Genomic DNA, 20,430 nt, shown 5'->3' with positions numbered 1-20,430 from the left:
CATGCTGGCTATTCCCTATCACCTTACCACCTTCCAAGTGTTGGCAGATGATTTCCTTAATTACTTGCTCCATTATCTTCCCTGGCACAGAAGTTAAACTAACTGGTCTGTAGTTACCTGGGTTGTTTTTAGTTCCCTTTTTATAGATGGGCACTATATTTGCCCTTTTCCAGTCTTCTGGAATCTCTCCCGTCTCCCATGACTTTCCAAAGATAATAGCTAGAGGCTCAGATACCTCCTCTATTAGCTCCTTGAGTATTCTAGGATGCATTTCATCAGGCCCGGGTGACTTGCAGGCATCTAACTTTTCTAAGTGATTTTTAACTTGTTCTTTTTTTATTTTATCCGCTAAACCTACCCCCTTCCCATTAGCATTCACTATGTTAGGCATTCCTTCAGACTTCTCGGTGAAGACCGAAACAAAGAAGTCATTAAGCATCTCTGCCATTTCCAAGTTTCCTGTTACTGTTTCTCCCTCTTCACTAAGCAGTGGGCCTACCCTGTCTTTGGTCTTCCTCTTGCTTCTAATGTATTGATAAAAAGTCTTCTTGTTTCCTTTTATTCCCGTAGCTAGTTTGAGCTCATTTTGTGCCTTTGCCTTTCTAATCTTGCCCCTGCATTCCTGTGTTGTTTGCCTATATTCATCCTTTGTAATCTGTCCTAGTTTCCATTTTTTATATGACTCCTTTTTATTTTTTAGATCGTGCAAGATCTCGTGGTTAAGCCAAGGTGGTCTTTTGCCACATTTTCTATCTTTCCTAACCAGCGGAATAGCTTGCTTTTGGGCCCTTAATAGTGTCCCTTTGAAAAACTGCCAACTCTCCTCAGTTGTTTTTCCCCTCAGTCTTGATTCCCATGGGACCTTACCTATCAGCTCTCTGAGCTTCCCAAAATCTGCCTTCCTGAAATCCATTGTCTCTATTTTGCTGTTCTCCCTTCTACCCTTCCTTAGAATTGCAAAGTCTATGATTTCATGATCACTTTCACCCAGGCTGCCTTCTACTTTCACATTCTCAACGAGTTCCTCCCTATTTGTTAAAATCAAGTCTAGAACAGCTTCCCCCCTAGTAGCTTTTTCAACCTTCTGAAATAAAAAGTTGTCTCCAATGCAGTCCAAGAATTTGTTGGATAGTCTGTTCCCCGCTGTGTTATTTTCCCAACATATATCCGGATAGTTGAAGTCCCCCATCACCACCAAGTCTTGGGCTTTGGATGATTTTGTTAGTTGCTTGAAAAAAGCCTCATCCACCTCTTCCACCTGGTTAGGTGGCCTGTAGTAGACGCCTAGCATGACATCTCCCTTGTTTTTTGCCCCTTTAAGCCTAACCCAGAGACTCTCAACACTTCCGTCTCCTATGTCCATCTCTACCTCTGTCCAAGTGTGTACATTTTTAATATATAAGGCAACACCTCCTCCCTTTTTCCCCTGTCTATCCTTCCTGAGCAAGCTGTACCCATCCACACCAACATTCCAATCATGTGTATTATCCCACCAAGTTTCAGTGATGCCAACAATGTCATAGTTGTATTTATTTCTTAGCACTTCCAGTTCTTCCTGCTTATTCCCCATACTTCTCGCATTTGTATATAGGCATCTAAAATACTGGTTTGATCTTTCCTCCCAGTTTTTTCCTGACTCTCCTTTCTCTCTGCCAATATAGCCCACACTCCCTCTTGTTTCCGACTCATTTCCCCGGTCTCCATGTTCCCCACTTACCTGTGGGCTTTGCTCACCTGTCCCCGTCGAACCTAGTTTAAAGCCCTCCTCACTAGGTTAGCCAGTCTGTGTCCGAATAGGGTCTTCCCTCTCCTCGAAAGGTGAACGCCATCTCTGCCTAGCAGTCCTTCCTCGAATAGCATCCCGTGGTCTAGGAAGCCAAAGCCCTCCTGGTGACACCATCTTCGCAGCCAGGCATTCACCTCCATGATGCATCTGTCTCTGCCCGGGCCCCTACCTTTAACAGGAAGAATTGAAGAGAATACCACCTGTGCTCCAAACTCCTTCACCCGTGCTCCCAGAGCCCTGTAGTCACTCTTGATCCGCTCAGTGTCACACCGCGCAGTATCATTTGTGCCCACATGGATGAGTAGCATGGGGTAGTAGTCAGAGGGCCGGATAATCCTCGACAATGCCTCCGTAACGTCTCGGATACGGGCCCCCGGCAGGCAGCATACCTCTCGAGATGAAATGTCAGGGCGACAGATGGGCGCCTCCGTCCCCCTCAGCAGAGAGTCTCCGACCACCACTACCCTACGTTTCCTATTCGCAGTGGTGGCAGCAGACTCTCCAGCCTTAGGGGTACGAGGCTTCTCCTCCTTTACTGTAGGGAGTGATTCCTTCTTTCCTGTATCAAGAAGAGCATAACGGTTACCTATAACCACGGCAGGAGGGTTCGGAGCAAGGGTGGAGCACTGCCTGCTGCCAGAAGTAACCAGCTGCCAGCGTCCACCCTGAGCCATCTCCTCCTCCACCAGTGGTGTATCAGCAGTCCTGTGTACTGGGACAGCTACCTCAGCTGTCTCCACATGGACACTGTCGAGGAATTGCTCGTGGATACGGATGCTCCTCAACCTAGCCACCTCCTCCTGTAGCTCTCTCACCTGCTGCCTGAGAGATTCCACCAGCAGGCACCTTTCACATTGGATGGTCCCCCCAGCCTGGATATCCGTAAGTGGAAATTGCAAGTTACAGTCTTTGCAAAACCACACCAGGATCTGGGTAGAGGCATCCATGCTTAGGCACTCTGTCTGGCTACAGGCACAGGTGGAGGAGACAGCAGCAGTGCTGGCACAGGTGTTGCGGGTCTTCCTAACCATCTCTCCAGTAAATACTGCTAGCACAGACGGGTCCAGGAAATCCAGTAGCAGCCATGTTCCCTTCAATTGCAAGGCATACGCTTTTGGAAAAGAACCTCCCAGCGGAGACAGCCTTGTTGGTTTGTTCTCAGATCTGAGCTCTGCTAACACCCAGCTTCTGCTGGAGCTTTGTAATTCCCCTGGCCATAACAGTCACTTCAAGGAAACCGAGCTACAAGTTCATTTCTACTGTCTGTACTTTGTGGGCCAGATTTTCAAAGGGAAAGTGAAAAGGTCTTAAAAAAAACCTCACTACCGGAGATAAAAACCAGGTGCTGTGACCCTGTGGGGCTGAACTGCCGTACAAGTATCTAGGGAAACAAAATATTTTCAGGAATTTGTGCAAATGGACCTTTGTGTCCACTGGTATCTGTTTTGAATGGGTGAATATGGGCTCCTGCCTCTGGGATGCACCTCACTGCTGGATGTGCTGCACTGTACCCCATGTTATTCCAGTGCTGGAAGTTGCCAGTTGTGGAGTGATTTTCTGATAGACCAGTGTCCTCTAGAGATCGCAGGAGACTCATTCTCACCTGTGACCATGCAGCCCTATAACACTGTCTGACTGTAACTCTGACAGGCAGAAGGTCCCAGGAAGTTGTGTGCTATAAACCCCAGACCCACTCAATCTCCCCCCTGTAGATGACTAAACAGCCCAGCGCAGACTGACTAGCCACTGATTTATCTGCTGGCAAAAAACGGTGCTCACCTAACCCAATGTGCTCAGGCGAGATTCCCCTCCCAGCTCTGCACTGCAGAATGCTACTACGGTACCCTGCTTTCCATACCCTGGCAGAATTCCTGGTGACCGTCAATGCGGGGATGTGCATGTAGCAAGAAGGGAATGCTGGAGCTAAGATACAGAGCTGGGAGGAGAACCGCTCCTAGTATGGGACGTTCAGTGCAAGTCCACAGAGCTAAGCTGGCTGGCTGGAGACCCCCTTAGTGCGACTGGGGGATCTGGCTCAGGGTGCTTGAGTTCCACATTTAACAAGGTCCTTTTTTAAGCAAAGAACCTGTTTGTGTTGCCTGGACTAATTGACCGGACAGATCCCTGTGCGTTAAGCTCCAAAACAATTACATGCAGCAGCAAAGAGGGTCCCAGAGCCCTGTGGTGTTTGCTGTCTTCATGTTTAAAACCAGTTGCCTAAAAGTTGAAGCAGTTTCCTTCTGTTTTAATGCAAAAGATTTTGGCTGTAACAAAGCTGTTACGCTTTGAACTTGTCTTCGGATTACCTTTCCTGGGTCTGCCAGGCCACCCCGACAGGGTCAGTGCTTTTAACCAACACTGAACAGACGAATGAAGTTAACAAAACAACTAAGGCCACCCCCCATGTATTTCTGCCCGTTTCATCAGTTCTTGACCTAGAGGGTTGTAAATGCAGGCAGCCAGGCCAGGATCTAAGCAAGCCCCAGGGGATGTGACTGAATAATCTATCAGGAAGAGCTGATTTCCTCCGCTGCGTGTTTATACTCTGAATCCTGAGAGCCCCGGGGTTTGTAACACTGCAGACAGGGTGCAGCTGGAAGGCCACTAAGAAGGCAGATGCAGCTGGGTTTATTTAAGGGCCCGTGGAAACTTCTTGTCTTCTAAAGGAGCTAGCTGAGGGCCTGGCCTATCAGCAGAGGATTACAGTGCAGTGGAATTACCTGGGCAGCAGTGACTGGCTGGTGTCTTGTGACTAACCCTGGGCCTCTGTCTCCTCATGGCTGGTCAGTAGTCCTAGGGAAGGACTTGTACTCCAGGGTCTTATTGCCCAAATAAAACCCAGTCCTCCTCTGCTGTCTCACTTATTGGCCACAAAGCAGGTGCTTGCGAGCTGGGCAGCAGGGTCTTGCTGCGCTCAACACCCTGGTTTTATGGCAGAAGAGTGAGATTTTCTCTCTGCCCTTCCAGCCTCGTCTCAGCAGAGAGAGAAAACCAAGGCGGTTCCGTGCACGGTGTGTGTGTCGTGCAGATGCCGACTAGCCCTTTATTACAACACAACTTAGGCTAATGTGGAGTGAAACCTATTGTGTCAAAGGGTTTGTCTGTGAAACTCTGTGTCGGCCCAAAAGCTGAATGCCCTTTGTGCTGCAGAAGGAGCGAGTATTTCTGAAATGCATTCACAAGTGATCTGTCACTGGGGCACATTTGTGACCAGGCATAGAAATGGGTTGATGATACTGTTCCTCAAGGGCCCAATTCTGCCGCAGCTCTGCGCATGGAAGTCTCCGTGAGATGTCTCTGCTTGGCGTGGCTGCACGGTCAGACTCTACAATCAGGGTGCTGTTTTTCTGGGGTGAGTGGTGGGGGAGCCCAGCCTCTGGGCGATGGTGTTAGTGATCTGCTTGTCTCTTCTCTCTGCTTTTTCAGCACCAGCTCCTGTCGCTGACATCCGCACAGATAAAATTGAACAGAAGAGCGTTTCCTTGTCATGGCAGGAGCCGGGCTTCCCAAGTGCCAGTAACACGGAGTACGAAATCAAGTACTATGAAAAGGTAGATCCTTTGGAGACTTGTTTCCCATCTTTTCAGTGACATGCCAAAAACTCCAAATGAGAGGTTCCCCTGCTTCCCAGCCAGATTTGTGATACATAGAGCTGTGCTTACGGATGCTGTCTGCATGTCTCCCCTGTAACGTTTGCTGTGACCCACTTGCTTTGTAAATCCTCAATAATGGAAAGTGTGTGTGTGTGTGTGTGTGTGTGTGTGGCGCATTGTCAAGACTTTACTGGCATAAGTTTGGGTTGCTTCTGCTACTTACAAGTTCCACATTCCTCAAATCACCACTACACAATCTGGTTATACATGCTTTAAATTATTTTAGCTATTTTTAGAGTTTATTTTCATTGGGTTTTTTCTGTCTCCATCTGTGAAGCCAGTCAGGTTGCATCAACACTGCGAGTCCTAATATATAAACCTCCAGGGAGAAAGAGTAGAACTTAAGCATGTTTAGAGGTTTTTAACAGCTTTTCCTTAACTGCATTAGAATTCTGGGACTTGGGAGCTTGCAACCAGCTAAGTTAGATATATGTGCTTAGTCCCTTTGGATGAAGGGCATTCCCAGAACCGCAGGAGGAGGAGGAGGCTTATATTTTTGGCACTGATGGATCACAAAATACTGAACCTTAAAACTTCAGTGAGTTCAGGACTGACTGTTACCAGTCCTGGATATTAGAGCAATGATATGTGAGTGAAATTCCACACTGGAGGGGAATGAAGCAAACATTTTTGTGATTGTCTTTTAAATTAAAAAATGGCCACTTTTGATAGCTGTTGTGAGGTTTGAGAAGGTTAGAAGTAAAACTAGTGGGCAGAGAGCAGGGGAATATGTTCAAAGACCAAATAAATGCAGTTTATCACATGGGTCTGTAAATTATCCTGTCAGCGTATGGGGATGCTCCTTATGAAATTCCTTACATGCCAAGCAAAAGGTGCAGTGACACGCTGAAATTCTTTCCCTTGAAACAGATGAGTTTGAGATAGATTCACATTAACTTGCTCTTTAATATCTGAGAGATTCCAAGAGAGGAATTTGTTGTGAGGTCAGTTGCTGAAATATAATATGATAATTTCTTAGCAAAAATACTATAACCACGAGATTTGGAGCATATGTGAAATAACAATCCACTGCCTCTGAACTTGGTTAGTAAGTTTAACTCTACAGTTTAGCAATTGCTCATATGAAAACAAATCAATATTTGATCTGACTCCAGAAAACTGGCTTGGTACCTAGTCCTTGTATTTAAGGACTCAGTTTTTTCCTGATTCTCTACACAAAGGGCTCTGAGAAAAAAACATCTCAACTAGATAACATGGTGCACAACAACATCTACAGACCCTGGAGAAATGTAATTAACTCTGTGCAGGCTGGGGCATTAATGCTAGAAACTAGGGTTTGAGAAATGTGTTCAGGTTAGTTATTCAGCATAAACAGTGTGTGAGAAATGCAGGCTTGAGCTCTGCTAAGTCTTTGACACAAGGTACAGCTGTATGAATTCTGGAACCCACAGACTGCAGTAAAACCTGGCCTCAAATAACTTCTACCTGAGCTTTGGGTGAAAAGAGACTAATCTGTTTGCCAAGCAATGTGTTCCAAATTGTCATTGTTACCTCCCATAAGAGCGTAACCCATTCATCATCATCATCATCGAATGTCCCAGCTTTAACAGTGCATTTCCCCATTTCACTCACGCACGCCTGCACACACAGCCCCAGTTGCTTGGGAATGCCTCCTTCCCGCCTTGGAATAGCAAACAAGGCAGTGAAAATCCTTCTGTTCTTACCTTGCTACCTACTCTTGCTATTACTTACTTTACAACACCCAAAACATATGAGGCACCTCACAGAAACCCCCTGAGGTTAGTTCCTGCTCCAGGGTGCGACAGGCTAATAGATGGGAATGTAGCACCCCCCCAACGGGGCTGGGCAAGGCAAGATAGAGGTTCTGGATGGGGCGTTGGAACAGTTTGTGTAGTGGGGGCGCTGAGAGCCACTGAACTAGACTAAACCCCGTATATGAATCGGGGTGGGGACCGACCAATGGGAGCTGGGGGGCAGTGCCTGCAGGCGAGAGCAGCGTGTGGAGCCTCCTGGCCCCCCCGCTAGGAACCGGACCTGCTGGCTGATTCTAGGGCGCAGCGCAGTGCCAAGACAAGCAGGGAGCCTGCCTTAGACCCTCTGCGCCGCTGACTGGGAGCCACCCGAGATAAACCCACGCCCCAACCCCCTGCCCCAGCCCTGAACCCCCCCACAAACCCGGAGCCTCCTCCTGCACCCCAAACCCCTCATCCCCAGCCCCAATTGGCGGGGCCAGGGGTGGGGCCTTGGGGAAGGGGCGGGGCTAGGGTGTTTGGTTTTGTCTGATTAGAAAGTTGGCAACCCCATATATGATGGAAATCACTTCAAGCCAGGGGGGTGCAGCAGCCCCCAGCACCTCTAGTCCCAGCACCTATGGGATGCTATGTATGTCTAGATGGTTTGAGTGGTTTGTTAAGCATAAGCTCCTTCTCTGGTGGTGCTGTGCGAGTGATTGGATTGAGGAGGGTGGAGGCTTGTCAAATGTGCTTTGGGAGGAGCTTTCCTAACAGGAGGCTCTGCCTGGGAGAAGCATGAATATATCCAGGGGCCTGGGACTTTGAGATTCCCAATGGAGAACATGGAGAACGTCATCTGGACTGTGACAACATGTGCTGCTGTAGGCATGTAGAGGCTGCATCTCTGGAGCCTACAGAAAGTTTGTCTTTAAGTTCTGTGTGATTCCTCGGGACAAGGAATACAGCAAAGCCCTCAGAACGGCCATTCTGCCACACGGAGACCTATTGCCTTAGGAAATGCTACCTCAGAGCTTTTCTGTTCCGGGCTGCCATGCGGAGACGCAGCTTCCCATTCTGACATGTGTCAGCTGCTGCTTGAAAGGTTCTGACCATCTCAGTCATAACAAGGCAGAAATCCGGAGCTAGCTGGGTAGGTGAATCACATTGCTGGGACTGGAATCACTAGAGAATGTGCCTGCCAGCTTTGATTACTCCAAGTGTGCTAATACACGTTTATTTAGTCTTGAGAAACAGCCCACTGCTGGTGCCAAGAACAGCCTGCATCCGGGAAGAGCTCTGCCCTCTGCATTCCCGGCTGCTCCAGTCCAACATGCCTGGGAAGCGCCGGTGGGTTTAATACCATCCCCCCGTCATGGCAGGCACTGGTTAGTAACAAAGAAATTAAGTTAGACTGTTTGCAGACATCCAATGTGCTGCCTTCACATTAGCCATAATGAGAACAATTCACTATCCAAACGGCTTTCTGGCCAAAGAGTAGAACATGCAGCCCCCAGTGGAGGGGATGCAGTACTCTTCATGCTAACGCTGTGTGACTTGCGTCCTGGGCAGGAGAGGCTGCGTGAGTGAGGCATTGCAGGGCGCGGGCAGCTCCAGACTAGCTCAGCTAAGATGTTCCTGTGGATGTGTCTTTGCTGTAGTTGGTGCCGTGGCCGAGAGAGTCCCCCTGATGCTGTTTGCTGGAGCAGTTTAAAATGCGGTGTTCTCGCCAGGAAACCTGGTTTGTGTGCCAGCGCTAGGCCACTCTGTGCAGTCGGGAGGAAGGGCTTAGCTCTAGCTGTCCAGCGGCTTTCCACTGGCTGTCAGCTGATGGCCCAGCTGGAGTGTGATGGGATTCTGGCACGGAGCTGGTGAGCTGGTGCACAGAGGCCTTGTTGGTCTGAGTAACCCAGATCTCCCCAGCCCACCTGCCTGTAGGACTGCCCAGCATTCAGAGCTGGCTCCAGTTTGCGGAGAGGGCCCTCTCCAGACGGCCTGGTGGTGGCAGGTGATCAGATTCCAGCTGGCAGACGCGTCCTCCCCCTGAGTAGTGCAGTGAGTAAAGGCGCTGTCTCCGCTGTCCCTCACACCTCCACCGTGCTCACTGCCTTTCAGGGTCCTCCTGGGCTCTGGCCCAGCTGTAGCCAAGCCCTCTTTGGGGGTGTGGCCCCATCTCGGTGCCTTTCACTGAGAACCTGCTCATCGCTCTGGCGAGAGGCAGAGGGGAGGGGCTGAGGCTGAAGGTCTCTTCTCCTCTCCTGGGAAATGGCTCGTAGCAACACCCTCCCCCCTCCCCCCGGGACACGCAGCAGTCCCCGTTTAGTTTAAATGAACCCCTCTCTGGGGACCCAATTACACATTCTCACCCACTGTCCCCGGTCCCAGCCTGAAAGGCCCCTTTGTTACAGAGGGAGCTTAAAGAGATGGCCATGCTGCTGCCAGGATGCACCAACTTGCCTCTGTTCTAACCTGCCTCTGCTCTCACTCAGTCTGCCCCTTCTCCTTCCCCTTCCCCTGATTCCTCCAAGAGCCTCTCTGTTCGAGCAGCCTCCCCTCCCCATCCAGGGCACTGAACATGGGACTCCTTGGCCCTCAGGCGACTCATCCCCCCAACCTGCCCTGATGCGTTTGGGGGTCACTTAGCACCTTCCAGCCTGACCCTCCCTTTGGACTCTTCTCCTCCGATATCCCTTTGGGACGCCGGCATCTTTGGCCAGCAGTTCCAGTGACTTCCCAGGCCTGCTTTGAGGCAGTGCCGTTGTGTACCCCAGTCCCCTTGAGGAGCTGGGCCCTGTTGCTGGCTTGATTGTGTACTCAGCGCTTCCCCTGGACATGCCATGCAACCCCTCCAAATGTCCTTCCATAGCCAGACAGGGCTGCCCAAGGTACATCCACGAACACCCTCTGCCCATCCTCTCGGGTTCTTTGGAGATGGTAACTCGGGCTGGGAGGGGGACAGGAGTGTGCTGGCTGGTGTCTGAGTGCATGCCAGTATGTGACTGCACCCAGCACCCTTTGCTGGCTGGAATGCCAGGCCTGCTTAGCTGTTTGTTCTCAGCCCTACCTGGTGGAACTACTTTCTGTTATATGGTGAATATTAATCTTATCCTATATGTAGAGCCACGCTCAGGACCTCCTTGGAGGTAGAGGGGGAGGGGCTTGGCGTGCACTCTCCCAGCGTGCAAGGTGGTGTGAAAGAAAATGTAAAGATGTGAATGGGAGAGGACAGCCAAGGAAGCTGGTGTATCGCCCCTTTTATAACACCCGTTCCCCAGCCTCTCACCTGTCGTATCCGCTAGTCCTAGCTGCGTTTATTCATCCTTCTTGTAACTTTTCAATGTAATTTCTATTAATGAGGCATCTAGAAAACGTTTCATTTTCACTGATGGTCTAACGTTTGGCTAGTCAGCCCTGCTAGGACCCAGAGGCACAGCGATAAGACAGCTGCTCCACAGATCAGCTAGAGGACAGCTGTCAATCTCGTTAAATCTCCCGTGTTTCATTATTTCATAGGATCAAAGAGATCAAAGTTACTCGACCGTGAAAACCGCGTCGACGGCCGTGACAGTCAGTAACCTCAGGCCTGGCACACTCTACGTCTTCCAGGTCCGGACAGCGTCAGCCCAGGGTTATGGAAACTACAGTCCTGGCATCGAAGTGGAAACCTTGGGGGAACGTAAGTGCTAGCAGGCCGGTGGGGTGCGTCTCAAACACAGAGCACACGTCAGGGGCGTTACTTTGAGCTGGAGCAGCTCTACGGCTCACGGTTCGTGCCTGAGACTCCACTGACTTCAAGCAGCAGAGTCTGTTCTGGGTGTGGGCTGTCCCCTAAGGAGGGAGCGGGCCCTTCTGTTGAGCGAGGGCCTATTCCTTCATTGCTAGGTACCCGTTTCCTTCCGCTGTCAGAGACTGATGTCGTGCTAATGAGGGCTGCTGGCTTGACAGCCTTGCAGGCTGACGTCCTCCAATTGTCCACAGAGCAAGTGCAGCATCGACAAGGGCACCCGCCTGCCCGCTTCTGCCCTGCCCTAGAGGGAGCCCTTCGGCAGGAGAAGGGGAGAAATTAACCAGACATCTCTGGGGGTTCTACTGAGCCTGCCCACGAGGATGCCCGGTAGGGCCGATTGTGACTTGGGCCACCAAACAGCTGTCAGATGGGAACGGCTGTCGGTCGCTGCCTGCTGAACTGTTGTTCAATCCTCTGAGCCAGGTGGTCTTCAAGTAGTGCCACAGAAGGGGGGGGGGGGCAGTTGCACTATTGTCCAGTGGAAACCAAACCAGGGTCCTTCAGCTCATTTCACATGGAAGCAAAGCTGGTCTCGAGCCTGTGTCTGTGGAGCACTTAGGGTGTTGGTCACTTTGCTGACTCGGCTTCACTGGATCTTGTTGGGTTTTTACTTTTTACAGCTTCCATTCAACCCTGTTGTCAAGACCATCTGGTTTCACTGTCTGAAGGAGGGGCTGGGAGAGATGGTAGGTTTCCAGCCCTGGCTGGAAATGAAAGTCCAGGGATGGCTGGCTCAGTATGAAGTTCTACAGATTGTGTTTAACAGGGCCTTAAATTGCATCCATTTACCACACGTTTTCAGAATGAATTGACTCCAGTAAAAGTTGTCTATCGAATGTCGCTATCTCAGACCTCGGTTCGCCAGCGCAGGAGAGGAAAGTATTGAACTAGTGGGGGAGACCATTTGTAAGCTATACATTTTAATGTGTCTCCCCCATAAACAGGCCTGTTTCCTTAACACCAGCTAATAGAATGAGGAATCCACTAAGGCTGAGAGCTAGAGACAACACTGCCCTTCACTCCGCTCGCGCTGGCTCTGGCTGCCAGAACGGCCTCGGCAAGTGAATTGGAGAAATAACAATAAACAGCAGCTTGGCACCTGCGGTGAAAGTTTCTCACAGTCTTTGCTAGAGGAACCTGAGCTGGTTTAGCAGGAGGAGGGGCCGAGCTCTGGGACAGGGAGATGCTCCGAGGGAGCATGGCCAGATTTGAGACCCAAGTGCGTTTACAGCCTTCCCAAGGGGTGGCAAATCCTCTAGCTTTTGTCTAGCTGCGTTTGCTTTGGAAACAAGCTGCCACTCGCCTTGTGAAATCGGAGCCCTAGTGCTGCCGACCCTACGAAAATAGCATGTTGAGCTCCCCTTGCTGCCTTTCCACGAGCAGCTACTGTGACCCCTGCTCCCAGGTCTGGCTTGACATCTGACAGGTCGTGTGCTGCTAACACGCGGTCAGCATGAACGGCACTTCTGGCATTTCGAATGCATCCTGGTGGAAATCTTTTCTCAGCTTCAGCCATCAGGGCAAGGTTGTGGCTTAGGCAAAGTTTTCAGACCATGTAACATCTGCAAACTGCCAGCTTAGTCTAGTGCAGTGGGCTCTCAACCTTTTCACATGACTGTCCCCCTTTCCGGAGTCTGATTTTTCTTGTGTACTCCCAAGTTTCATCTCACTTAAAACCTTGCTTACAAAATCAGACATAAAAATACAGAAGTATCACAGCACACAGTGACTGAAGAAGGGCTGACTTTCTCATTTTGTCTGTGTGAAATGTTAGTTTGTACTGACTCCGCTAGTGCTTTTTCCATAGCCGTTGTAAAAGTAGGCAACTATCTAGATGAGTTGCTGTACCCCCAGGAAGACCTTTGCATACCCCCCGAGCTATGCAGCCCCCTGGTCTAGGGCGACGCACCTGCATTGCAGGGAATGTGCAAGGGGAGGCTAGGCAGTTAAAAGTGACCTGCTTTGTCCCCTTTCTTGGTGTTTTATGATGCAGAAAAGCCTGAAAGATTTTTTGCCCTACCTCAGTCTCTCTCTTGTGTTTTGCCCTAGAAATACCCAGAGTTTTGTTCCCTTTTCCGGTTGTGTTTAAACACGAGGGGCCCATCGTACACTGCCAGTGATGCCGAAAGTGCTGTCTGGTGCAGGAGCGCCCTGGAGCTTGGTGCTCTGGCACACACCATGACATTGCCAGGGCCCCGACCTTGGTGCTGGAGATTCCTGGTCCCGTTGGTGCAGGAATGCAGCACAAGCCAAGGCAGGCTGGTCTGGAGTTGTAACCATGGTGCCGGGTACGTGCAGAGGGGAATACAGACCTAACCCCTGTTTCGCTTCCCTCCTTGGCAGTGACTGTGGCTCCCAGCGAGCAGAACCCTATCATCATCATCGTGGTGGTTGCAATCGCTGGGCTGATCGTGCTGGTTTCCATGGTGATTGGTGTGATGATCTGGAGGAGGTGAGCAGACTTCGCACCTCTTCTATTGTGCATATGGCAATAGACCAAGGATTTCTGGGGGCGGCTTGCTGGCTTGGTGTAGCTAATGCTGCAGCCGGGGTTCGGGGGACACCGGGAAAGAGACAGGTTTCTGTAACAGCCAAGTTCTGCCCTGTGAGCTGTGTGTTTGGCTGCCTTAGGGTCAAATCCACTCATCGAGAGGGCCAGCACACGGCCTAGAGCTGTGAATGTCACCTTCCTGTTCCAGGCTTGGAATAGCTGGTGTTTGTGCCAGGGGATCAAGTGGGGTTACAGGGTTTGGTAGCTGAAAAATGCTTTGGCAACTCACGTGTGACTCTGCCCATGGCCAGGAGCGGCTGGTGGCACTCAGAGCTCCCCCAGGGACAAGCTGTCCTGAGTCTGACATGGCCCAGGCTGTGCTGTTGTCACACAAGTGAGTCACTTTCCCAAGGCTCGAGGGTTTTGTGGAACGGACAGTGGGAAAAGCTTAACCTGAGCTGTGTGTCTGCAGCCATTGTGGTGCTCGGCGAACTAGTGATGTGACTGTGAAAATGGGCCTGGGTGGGGGGAATCTGGGAGAATTTGTTGGCTCCAGTTGATAACAACTAAACCGCCAGGATTCTCTGCACTGTTTGCAATGTGGCCACCACGCTGGCCAACTGGAGACCTTCAGAGAGAGCACAAGAGTCTCTGCACTCCCGGCCGTGTCTTGGAACTGTACCAGACTCGCAGCCTCTGTGGTTCGGGGCGTGTCACCAGTGGGTCACACTGGGACATCTCCAAACAGTGTGAAACTCTTCACTTTTCCAACTGGTAAATCAAGGATAGAAATTCCCTTAAATTAGTTTAGCATTTTTAAAATCTGTATTTCTGTTAATCTTCCTAATCTGGGGCTTTTCTAAGGCTCAGGTTTTTGCTTTGGCTGGGTCTAGCTGTGGAGTTTAAGGACGGGTGAAACCCAGACAGCTGGGGTTCCGAACTGCATGGGGAAGTATATGAAACAGATAATTGTGCTGTCTTTGGAGCCACTCACTCCGATCGCCATTCCTCCGGCCAGGGCTGCTGGGACAAGGGAAATGGTTCAGAGGGGCATCGGTATTCATCTGACAGATGGGTCAGTGAAACGATCTGTACTTTTTAACTTAAAAGATTAAATTGAGCCCAAAATGAGAGTAATTTAAATAAATAGAATAATAAAAAATGACAAGTGAAGACTTGAATGTTGTGTAACGACAGGGCTGGGGTGGGAGCAGGCCACTGTCACTCGCTTCACCGCGGGAATCCCAGGTCCCTGTGCCCCTTGTCGGAGCGGCCAGGCGGGGGGGAGGGGGCGACTCCAGAGTGGCAGGCCGACCTCCCGTGCACAGAATGCCTGAGCTCTGAGAGCCAGGCTCACGCAGGCAGCGAGAGTTCACTCAGCTCCCCCCAGCGGCCGTTTCCCCTGAATGCCCTGGGGTGGCAGAGGAGCAGCTCCAAGGGAGGTCTCCTTTGTTTAGAGTTGCACAGTTTGCACGTGCAGGCAGCCCTGGTGCAAGGCTCTGAGTCCCTGCTTTAGAGCTGGGGAAGTTCCTTCCTCCCTCTGGCTGGCGTGGCGCTGGTGTCAGTGGGGGCTGAGCTGGGAGGTTGCCGGAGGAGCGGCAGGGCGTGGTGTTGGCTTTGCTTTTAGTTTATTAACCAAATGGCATCTGGGGCAGCCTCACGCTCTGGCTCGGTCCTCACTGGGCCCTCCTGCTCCCTCGGACATCAGCAGGACTTTGCCACTGCAGTTCAGCCCAGGGAGCACAGCTCTGCCCTGGGCAGCAGGGAGGGGTTAGGCTGATGACTGGCAGCCCATGGGCGCGCAGCAGAGCGGGCTTTGCGTCTATGCTAACAGGAGTCCCTGAAGGTCAGAGCAGGGATCTGACCGTCTCACTGCTAGTGCCACGTCTGAATCCTGGTGAGTTCGTTGCTTGCTGCACTGGAGCGAGTCCGTACATCCCATGGCGTTTGACTAGCATCTTTGTCAGGCTAAGATTACAGGGGTGTGGACACGCGAGCAAATATCCTGTCTGCAGCAGGGCTTATCTGCACCTGTCACAGGATGTGGACATCTGAGTTATCTACATGACTGAGCTAGCAAATGCTCTCGTGTGCCAGGCGTCCGGTGCCCATCGGCTCAAGAAGACCAGTGAGCTCTTAGTGCGGGCTGGAAATGACCTGGAGACGCTGCTCTGTCATTATCCCTGGGAGTTCGGAACTTGCCTTCGTGTTGCGGCCCCAGATTTGACCTGCCCTTTGTTGGCTTCCACCCCAGCCCCGGATCAGCCGGTGCCCACCCTGCATGGTTTGCCCCCGTCATTGGCTCGTCTGCTGTGCTGTAACCCCTACGCTTTTCCATGCCCACCGCTGAAGCTGCAACTCCACATCCAGTCCCTGTCTCAGCAATTCTCTCTTGCTGGGGTTGGGATCACAGAGACCACAGTGGTTAAGCGTACAGGTTTGTTTGACCCTGGCCTCTGGCTCCTGGTGCTGGTGTATTTGGGGGGGTTGGACAGCTCTCTCGGGCACTGGCATTTGGGGCTTTGTATCCAGTGGGAGATTCACGCTCAAGGCCTAACGTGACTATTGCATCTCATTGCAGACAGTGTGGGTACAGCAAAGCCAGCCAGGACGGAGACGAGGAGCTGTACTTCCATTGTAAGTGACGTCTGGCCACTGTGCTGTGTCTGATTGCGTGGGGAGCTCTGCATTTACTGTTATTAACAACCCTGCTCTCTGCAGAGCAGCCAGGAATCCTTCCTTTTGAAGTGCTGTCATCCCGTGTTAGCCCAGAGAAGGCCAGCTCAGCACAGCAAGGCTCTCCGGAGACAGCTGGCTTGACAGCTTCATAAGCCAGTGGCCGTCCTTCCTGCGCACAAAGCACTGGCTGCTCAGGGAGGTCACTGGCATGCCACAGGAAATGGAGATGCTTTCAGCTTTCTCGAGGGCGTATGAATTATTCTGTCAGCTTTTCACATACAGCTACGGGAGAGCGGGGGTTTGTTTTCTGGGGCATCTCTTGATTATCAAGCAGTGATAATTTTACAGACAACAGTTGTCAAAGGAAATGCAAATGTCAGAACTGACGAGTGTATTTGATTCCTGGCATATGCCGGTTAAGCACACACCTACTCTTCTGCTCCCTGCAGCATCTGAGAGGCAGCAGAGCCGGTGCGCTTTTCAGACAAGCCTTTGCTGCTGTCATCCGCTTTTCAGGATCCTTGATTATTGCCGAGCCACGCTCCGAAGCTTGCTGAGAGTTTTCCGTACAAAGCAGCGGGAGAGGAAGGGCAGGAGCTGGGGTTTCTTAGGCTACCTGTTACTGATCTGGATAGGGAGGGGGTTGCTCCTGGCACCCTGATCCAAGCCTCAGGGGCCGTCACGCACAGGCAGGACACCAGAGGAGCCACGTGCGTTATATTTAGTCTTTGGAATTTGTGCTCAGTTGATGTGGGATTGGCCTTCGCTGCTGGTTTGGTTCCCCAGTGGGAGCACCACATGCAGCAGGCACAGCCCCCTGCCTGTTCCGAATGTGCAGAAACTCAGCCAGTCTTTGGGTTGAGCAAGGCAAACCTCCCAGGTCAGGGCACCCAGTGCTGTTGTGTTGGGAGCAGAGGCCCCAGGAGCAGCAGAGCCAACACGCTCCTGTCTTTGTTATTTGTTCTGGGAATTTAAAATGAAGGTTTACAGGAACCCCGCGAGTGGCTGCTACGGTCCCCACCCGCGCTGTGCAATGCTCTTTGTAACTGGGTCGCTCTCGCTGCACTTCGTTCTCCTGGGCTCAGTCCAGGCAGCGTCAGTTGCCATTTAGCAGATGGTAGCGGCCTGTGGGGGAGGCTTTGCAATCCATGCGCTGATCATCGGGGCCTGGAGCAGCACGTGGTTCTAATTATCCCTGCTGGGGGGCATGGACACCGAGGCTGGCCAGGTAGGGAAGGGTTAACCTAGGAGGCGGATCTGCTCAGACTCGCAGGGGCTGTGTCCCTGTTGGAACTGGTCTGGGTGAGAATGAGCAGGGGGAACGGTTCCTTTTCTCCCTGTAGGAACTTGGTAGCAAACGGACAGAGCCAAGTTTCTCAGCGGTTTTAGTCCCAAGAGGCAGGAGGTTCCTGCCGAGGCAGATCAGGGGAAAGGCAGCACGTTGGCTCCATCCGTCCTGATGCTGGAAGCAAAGCTCCTTCTGCGTCCAGGCCCGGAGAGAGCACTCCCAGGCATGTCCTAATGGCAGTTCTGACCAGCCCCCCCTCCTAGAGCAAACCTGACCTACAGCCGGAGTTGGCTGTATCTCTAGAGGTGGTCTGGGGCTAAGCAATGAGGAGAGGCGCTCTGTCTATCGGAGCAGTGATACCGCTGGTGGTTCAGAATCTTACTGTGTCAATATGCCTGTAGCCTGCGTGGACAGCGTGTCCTGGGGAATGGAAGCCTGGTCCCTGGTCTGACTGATAGTTTCCATAGACGACAGGAACAGATGCCTGCCTCACTTCATTTCATTTCATTAACAGTGTACAGAGAGGAGAGGACAGTCTATTTGCCAAATGTAGTTTGGGGTTGTGAGATAAAGAGCAGAGCCTTGCAAAGATCTCCCCAGTGCGGGAGGGCTGGGAGCAGCGGAGCATATTGTAGATTGCAGAGCCGCGTGTTCTTTTCCAAATCACCTGGCTCCGCAGACAGGAGAGCGGCTCCACGAGAGGCCCCAGGCGGCACAGTGAGAGGATACAGGTTTGTAGGGTTTTAGGGAAGTTATTGTCAGACTTCGTTAAGCTGAAGAGCTAATTACCCGTTTAACAGCAATGTTTTTTAGTTACATTAAATTCAGATGGATGCTGTTGCTCCAGTGCTGAGTCCGGCTCCTGCTGCTGCGTCCTGGCGCTCTGGGTGCTACAGAATCTTGGGTTTTTCTGTATTTACGTGGAGCCTTCGTGCTCAGCCGAGATGTGAACGCTAGCTCTGGGGCGACTGTGACCGGCTTTCTCCGAGCTGCTGTCTCAGATCCTAAAAGGGGACACGGTGTCCGAAAGGAAATCTCTGGGCATGGATTAGCTGCTGCAGGGCCCCTCAGTGTGGGCCCAATTCGTGTCCTGAGCCCCAAAGCGCTGCTAAAAGCCCGGGGAGCAAAGAGCAGCAGCTGGAGTAGGTTGGGCTGGAGACAGCGAGGGGAATGCAGCCTGGAGGAGGTTTCCAGGGCTGGCAGGTAAAGAGAGGGGCAGAGCTCCTGCCGGTTCGCACTCTGCTGCCTTTCGCTCAGTGGGGTCCCGGCTGGGCAGAGCTTCGCGGAGGTGACGCAGGGTTTTCTTCTCACACACTCTGTTTATTCCCCCTCTTTGCTGTAGTTAAGATACCAACCAGGAGGACGTACATTGACCCTGACACCTGTGAAGACCCCACGCAGGCCGTGCACCTCTTTGCCAAAGAGCTCGACAACTCGAGTATCAAAATCGAGCGGATCATTGGAACAGGCAAGTATCTGTTCGAGACGCTGCAGCGTGGCTCCCGGTGCGCTCTGCAGAGAGGCGTTCCTGCCGGGCCGAGGACGCCTGTGCCACAGGGACACAGCGATCAATCTGAAGAGGAGACCGTGTCCTCAGCCCATCGGACGGGCGTTGGGTTGGATTTACAGCCTCCTCTTTCACCCCAAAGAGTTAATTCCCAGCAGGGTTCCCAGGGCTCCAGGCTGCAATCCAAGGCTGAGGCAGGATTTCCAGGTGGAGCAGATCACAGCCTACCTCCCAGCTCAGTCCTTCCCCAGCCTCTGCCCTGGAGCCCGGCAAGTGCTGCTGGCGCCTGTCCTCAGGACCCCAGCTAGGAGCCGGTGGGAACGCAGTGAGAGCTGCCCCCAGCTCGGAGCCAGTGGGAGCGCAGTGAGAGCTGCCCCCAGCTCGGAGCCAGTGGGAGCGCAGTGAGAGCTCACTACCCCCTGGCAGGTGCTGCAGGCCTGCGTTCCGAGTGACATCGCTCATCTCCCAAAAACCCTTCCTCACTCCCAGGTGAGGGAGTGGGGCCCAGTCTGTGTAATCCCCAGCCTCTGTCTGGCCTCGCAGTTTGCTGGGCACAGAGCCCTGGTGCAGCTCTTGTAGGGTTACCATATTTTGTGCCTCCAAAAGGAGGACACTCCACGGGGCCCTGGCCCCGCCCCCAGCCCCGCCCCAACTCCGCCCCCTCCCCAAAGTCTCCGCCCCCTCCCCTGCTTCCCGCGAACATTTAATTCGCGGGAAGCCTGGGCAGGTAAGGGGGGTGTGGGGGGAGGAGGTGCGGCCCAGGCTGGCCCCCCCGGCGGCTCCAGCCTGGGTCGGCTCGGGCCCTCGGGTGCCGGCCCTGGCCCCCGGCCGACCACCCAGCGCACCCCCCCGGCTCCCGGCCCCGCGGCCCAACGCACCCCCCCCCCGGCTCCCGGCCCCGCGGCCCAGCGCACCCCCCCGGCGGCCCGACCCCGCGGCCCCCCCGGCGGCCCGGCTCCCGGCCCGACCTCCCGGCCCCGCGCACCCCCCCCGGCGGCCCGACCCCGCTGCCCAGCGCACCCCCCCCGGCGGCCCGGCTCCCGGCCCGACCCCCCGGCTCCCGGCCCTGCGGCCCAGCGCACCCCCCCGGCGGCCCGGCCCCGCGGCCCCGGCCCGGCTCCCGGCCCGGCGAACCCCCCCGGCGGCCCGGCTCCCGGCCCGGCCCCGCGCACCCCCCCGGCGGCCCGGCTCCCGGCCCCGCGGACGCCCCGCGGCCCAGCGCACCCCCCCGGTGGCCCGGCCCCGCGGCCCCGGCCCGGCTCCCGGCCCGGCCCCGCGCACCCCCCGGCGGCCCGGCTCCCGGCCCGACCCCCCAGCTCCCAGCCCCGCGGCCCAGCGCACCCCCTCGGTGGCCCGACCCCGCGGCCCCGGCCCGGCACCGCGCGCCCGGCACCGCGCGCCCGGCCCAGCCCTCCCTCCCGATTTTCCCGGACATGCCCGGCTTTTGGGGGATTTCCCCCCGGACGGGGATTTGAGCCCCCAAAAGCCGGACATGTCCGGGAAAATCCGGACGTATGGTAACCCTAA

The 20,430-nt window shown here is 53.4% G+C and overlaps 1 protein-coding gene across 1 annotated transcript in view; it reads left to right on the top strand.

Moving 5' to 3' along the window:
• Window positions 1-20,430, top strand: part of EPHA10 (EPH receptor A10) — a 108,219-nt gene that overhangs the window by 72,958 nt on the left and 14,831 nt on the right. The window contains exons 6-10 of the mRNA XM_054012108.1: window positions 5,213-5,337; window positions 10,665-10,827; window positions 13,282-13,390; window positions 16,011-16,066; window positions 18,739-18,864. Of these exons, the coding sequence (XP_053868083.1) occupies window positions 5,213-5,337; window positions 10,665-10,827; window positions 13,282-13,390; window positions 16,011-16,066; window positions 18,739-18,864 (579 nt within the window). The remainder of the gene's footprint in view (window positions 1-5,212; window positions 5,338-10,664; window positions 10,828-13,281; window positions 13,391-16,010; window positions 16,067-18,738; window positions 18,865-20,430) is intronic.

The sequence above is a fragment of the Malaclemys terrapin genome, chromosome 22 (assembly GCF_027887155.1).
Source record: "Malaclemys terrapin pileata isolate rMalTer1 chromosome 22, rMalTer1.hap1, whole genome shotgun sequence".
NCBI lineage: Eukaryota > Metazoa > Chordata > Testudines > Emydidae > Malaclemys > Malaclemys terrapin.
This window is presented reverse-complemented; position numbering and strand designations above follow the sequence as displayed.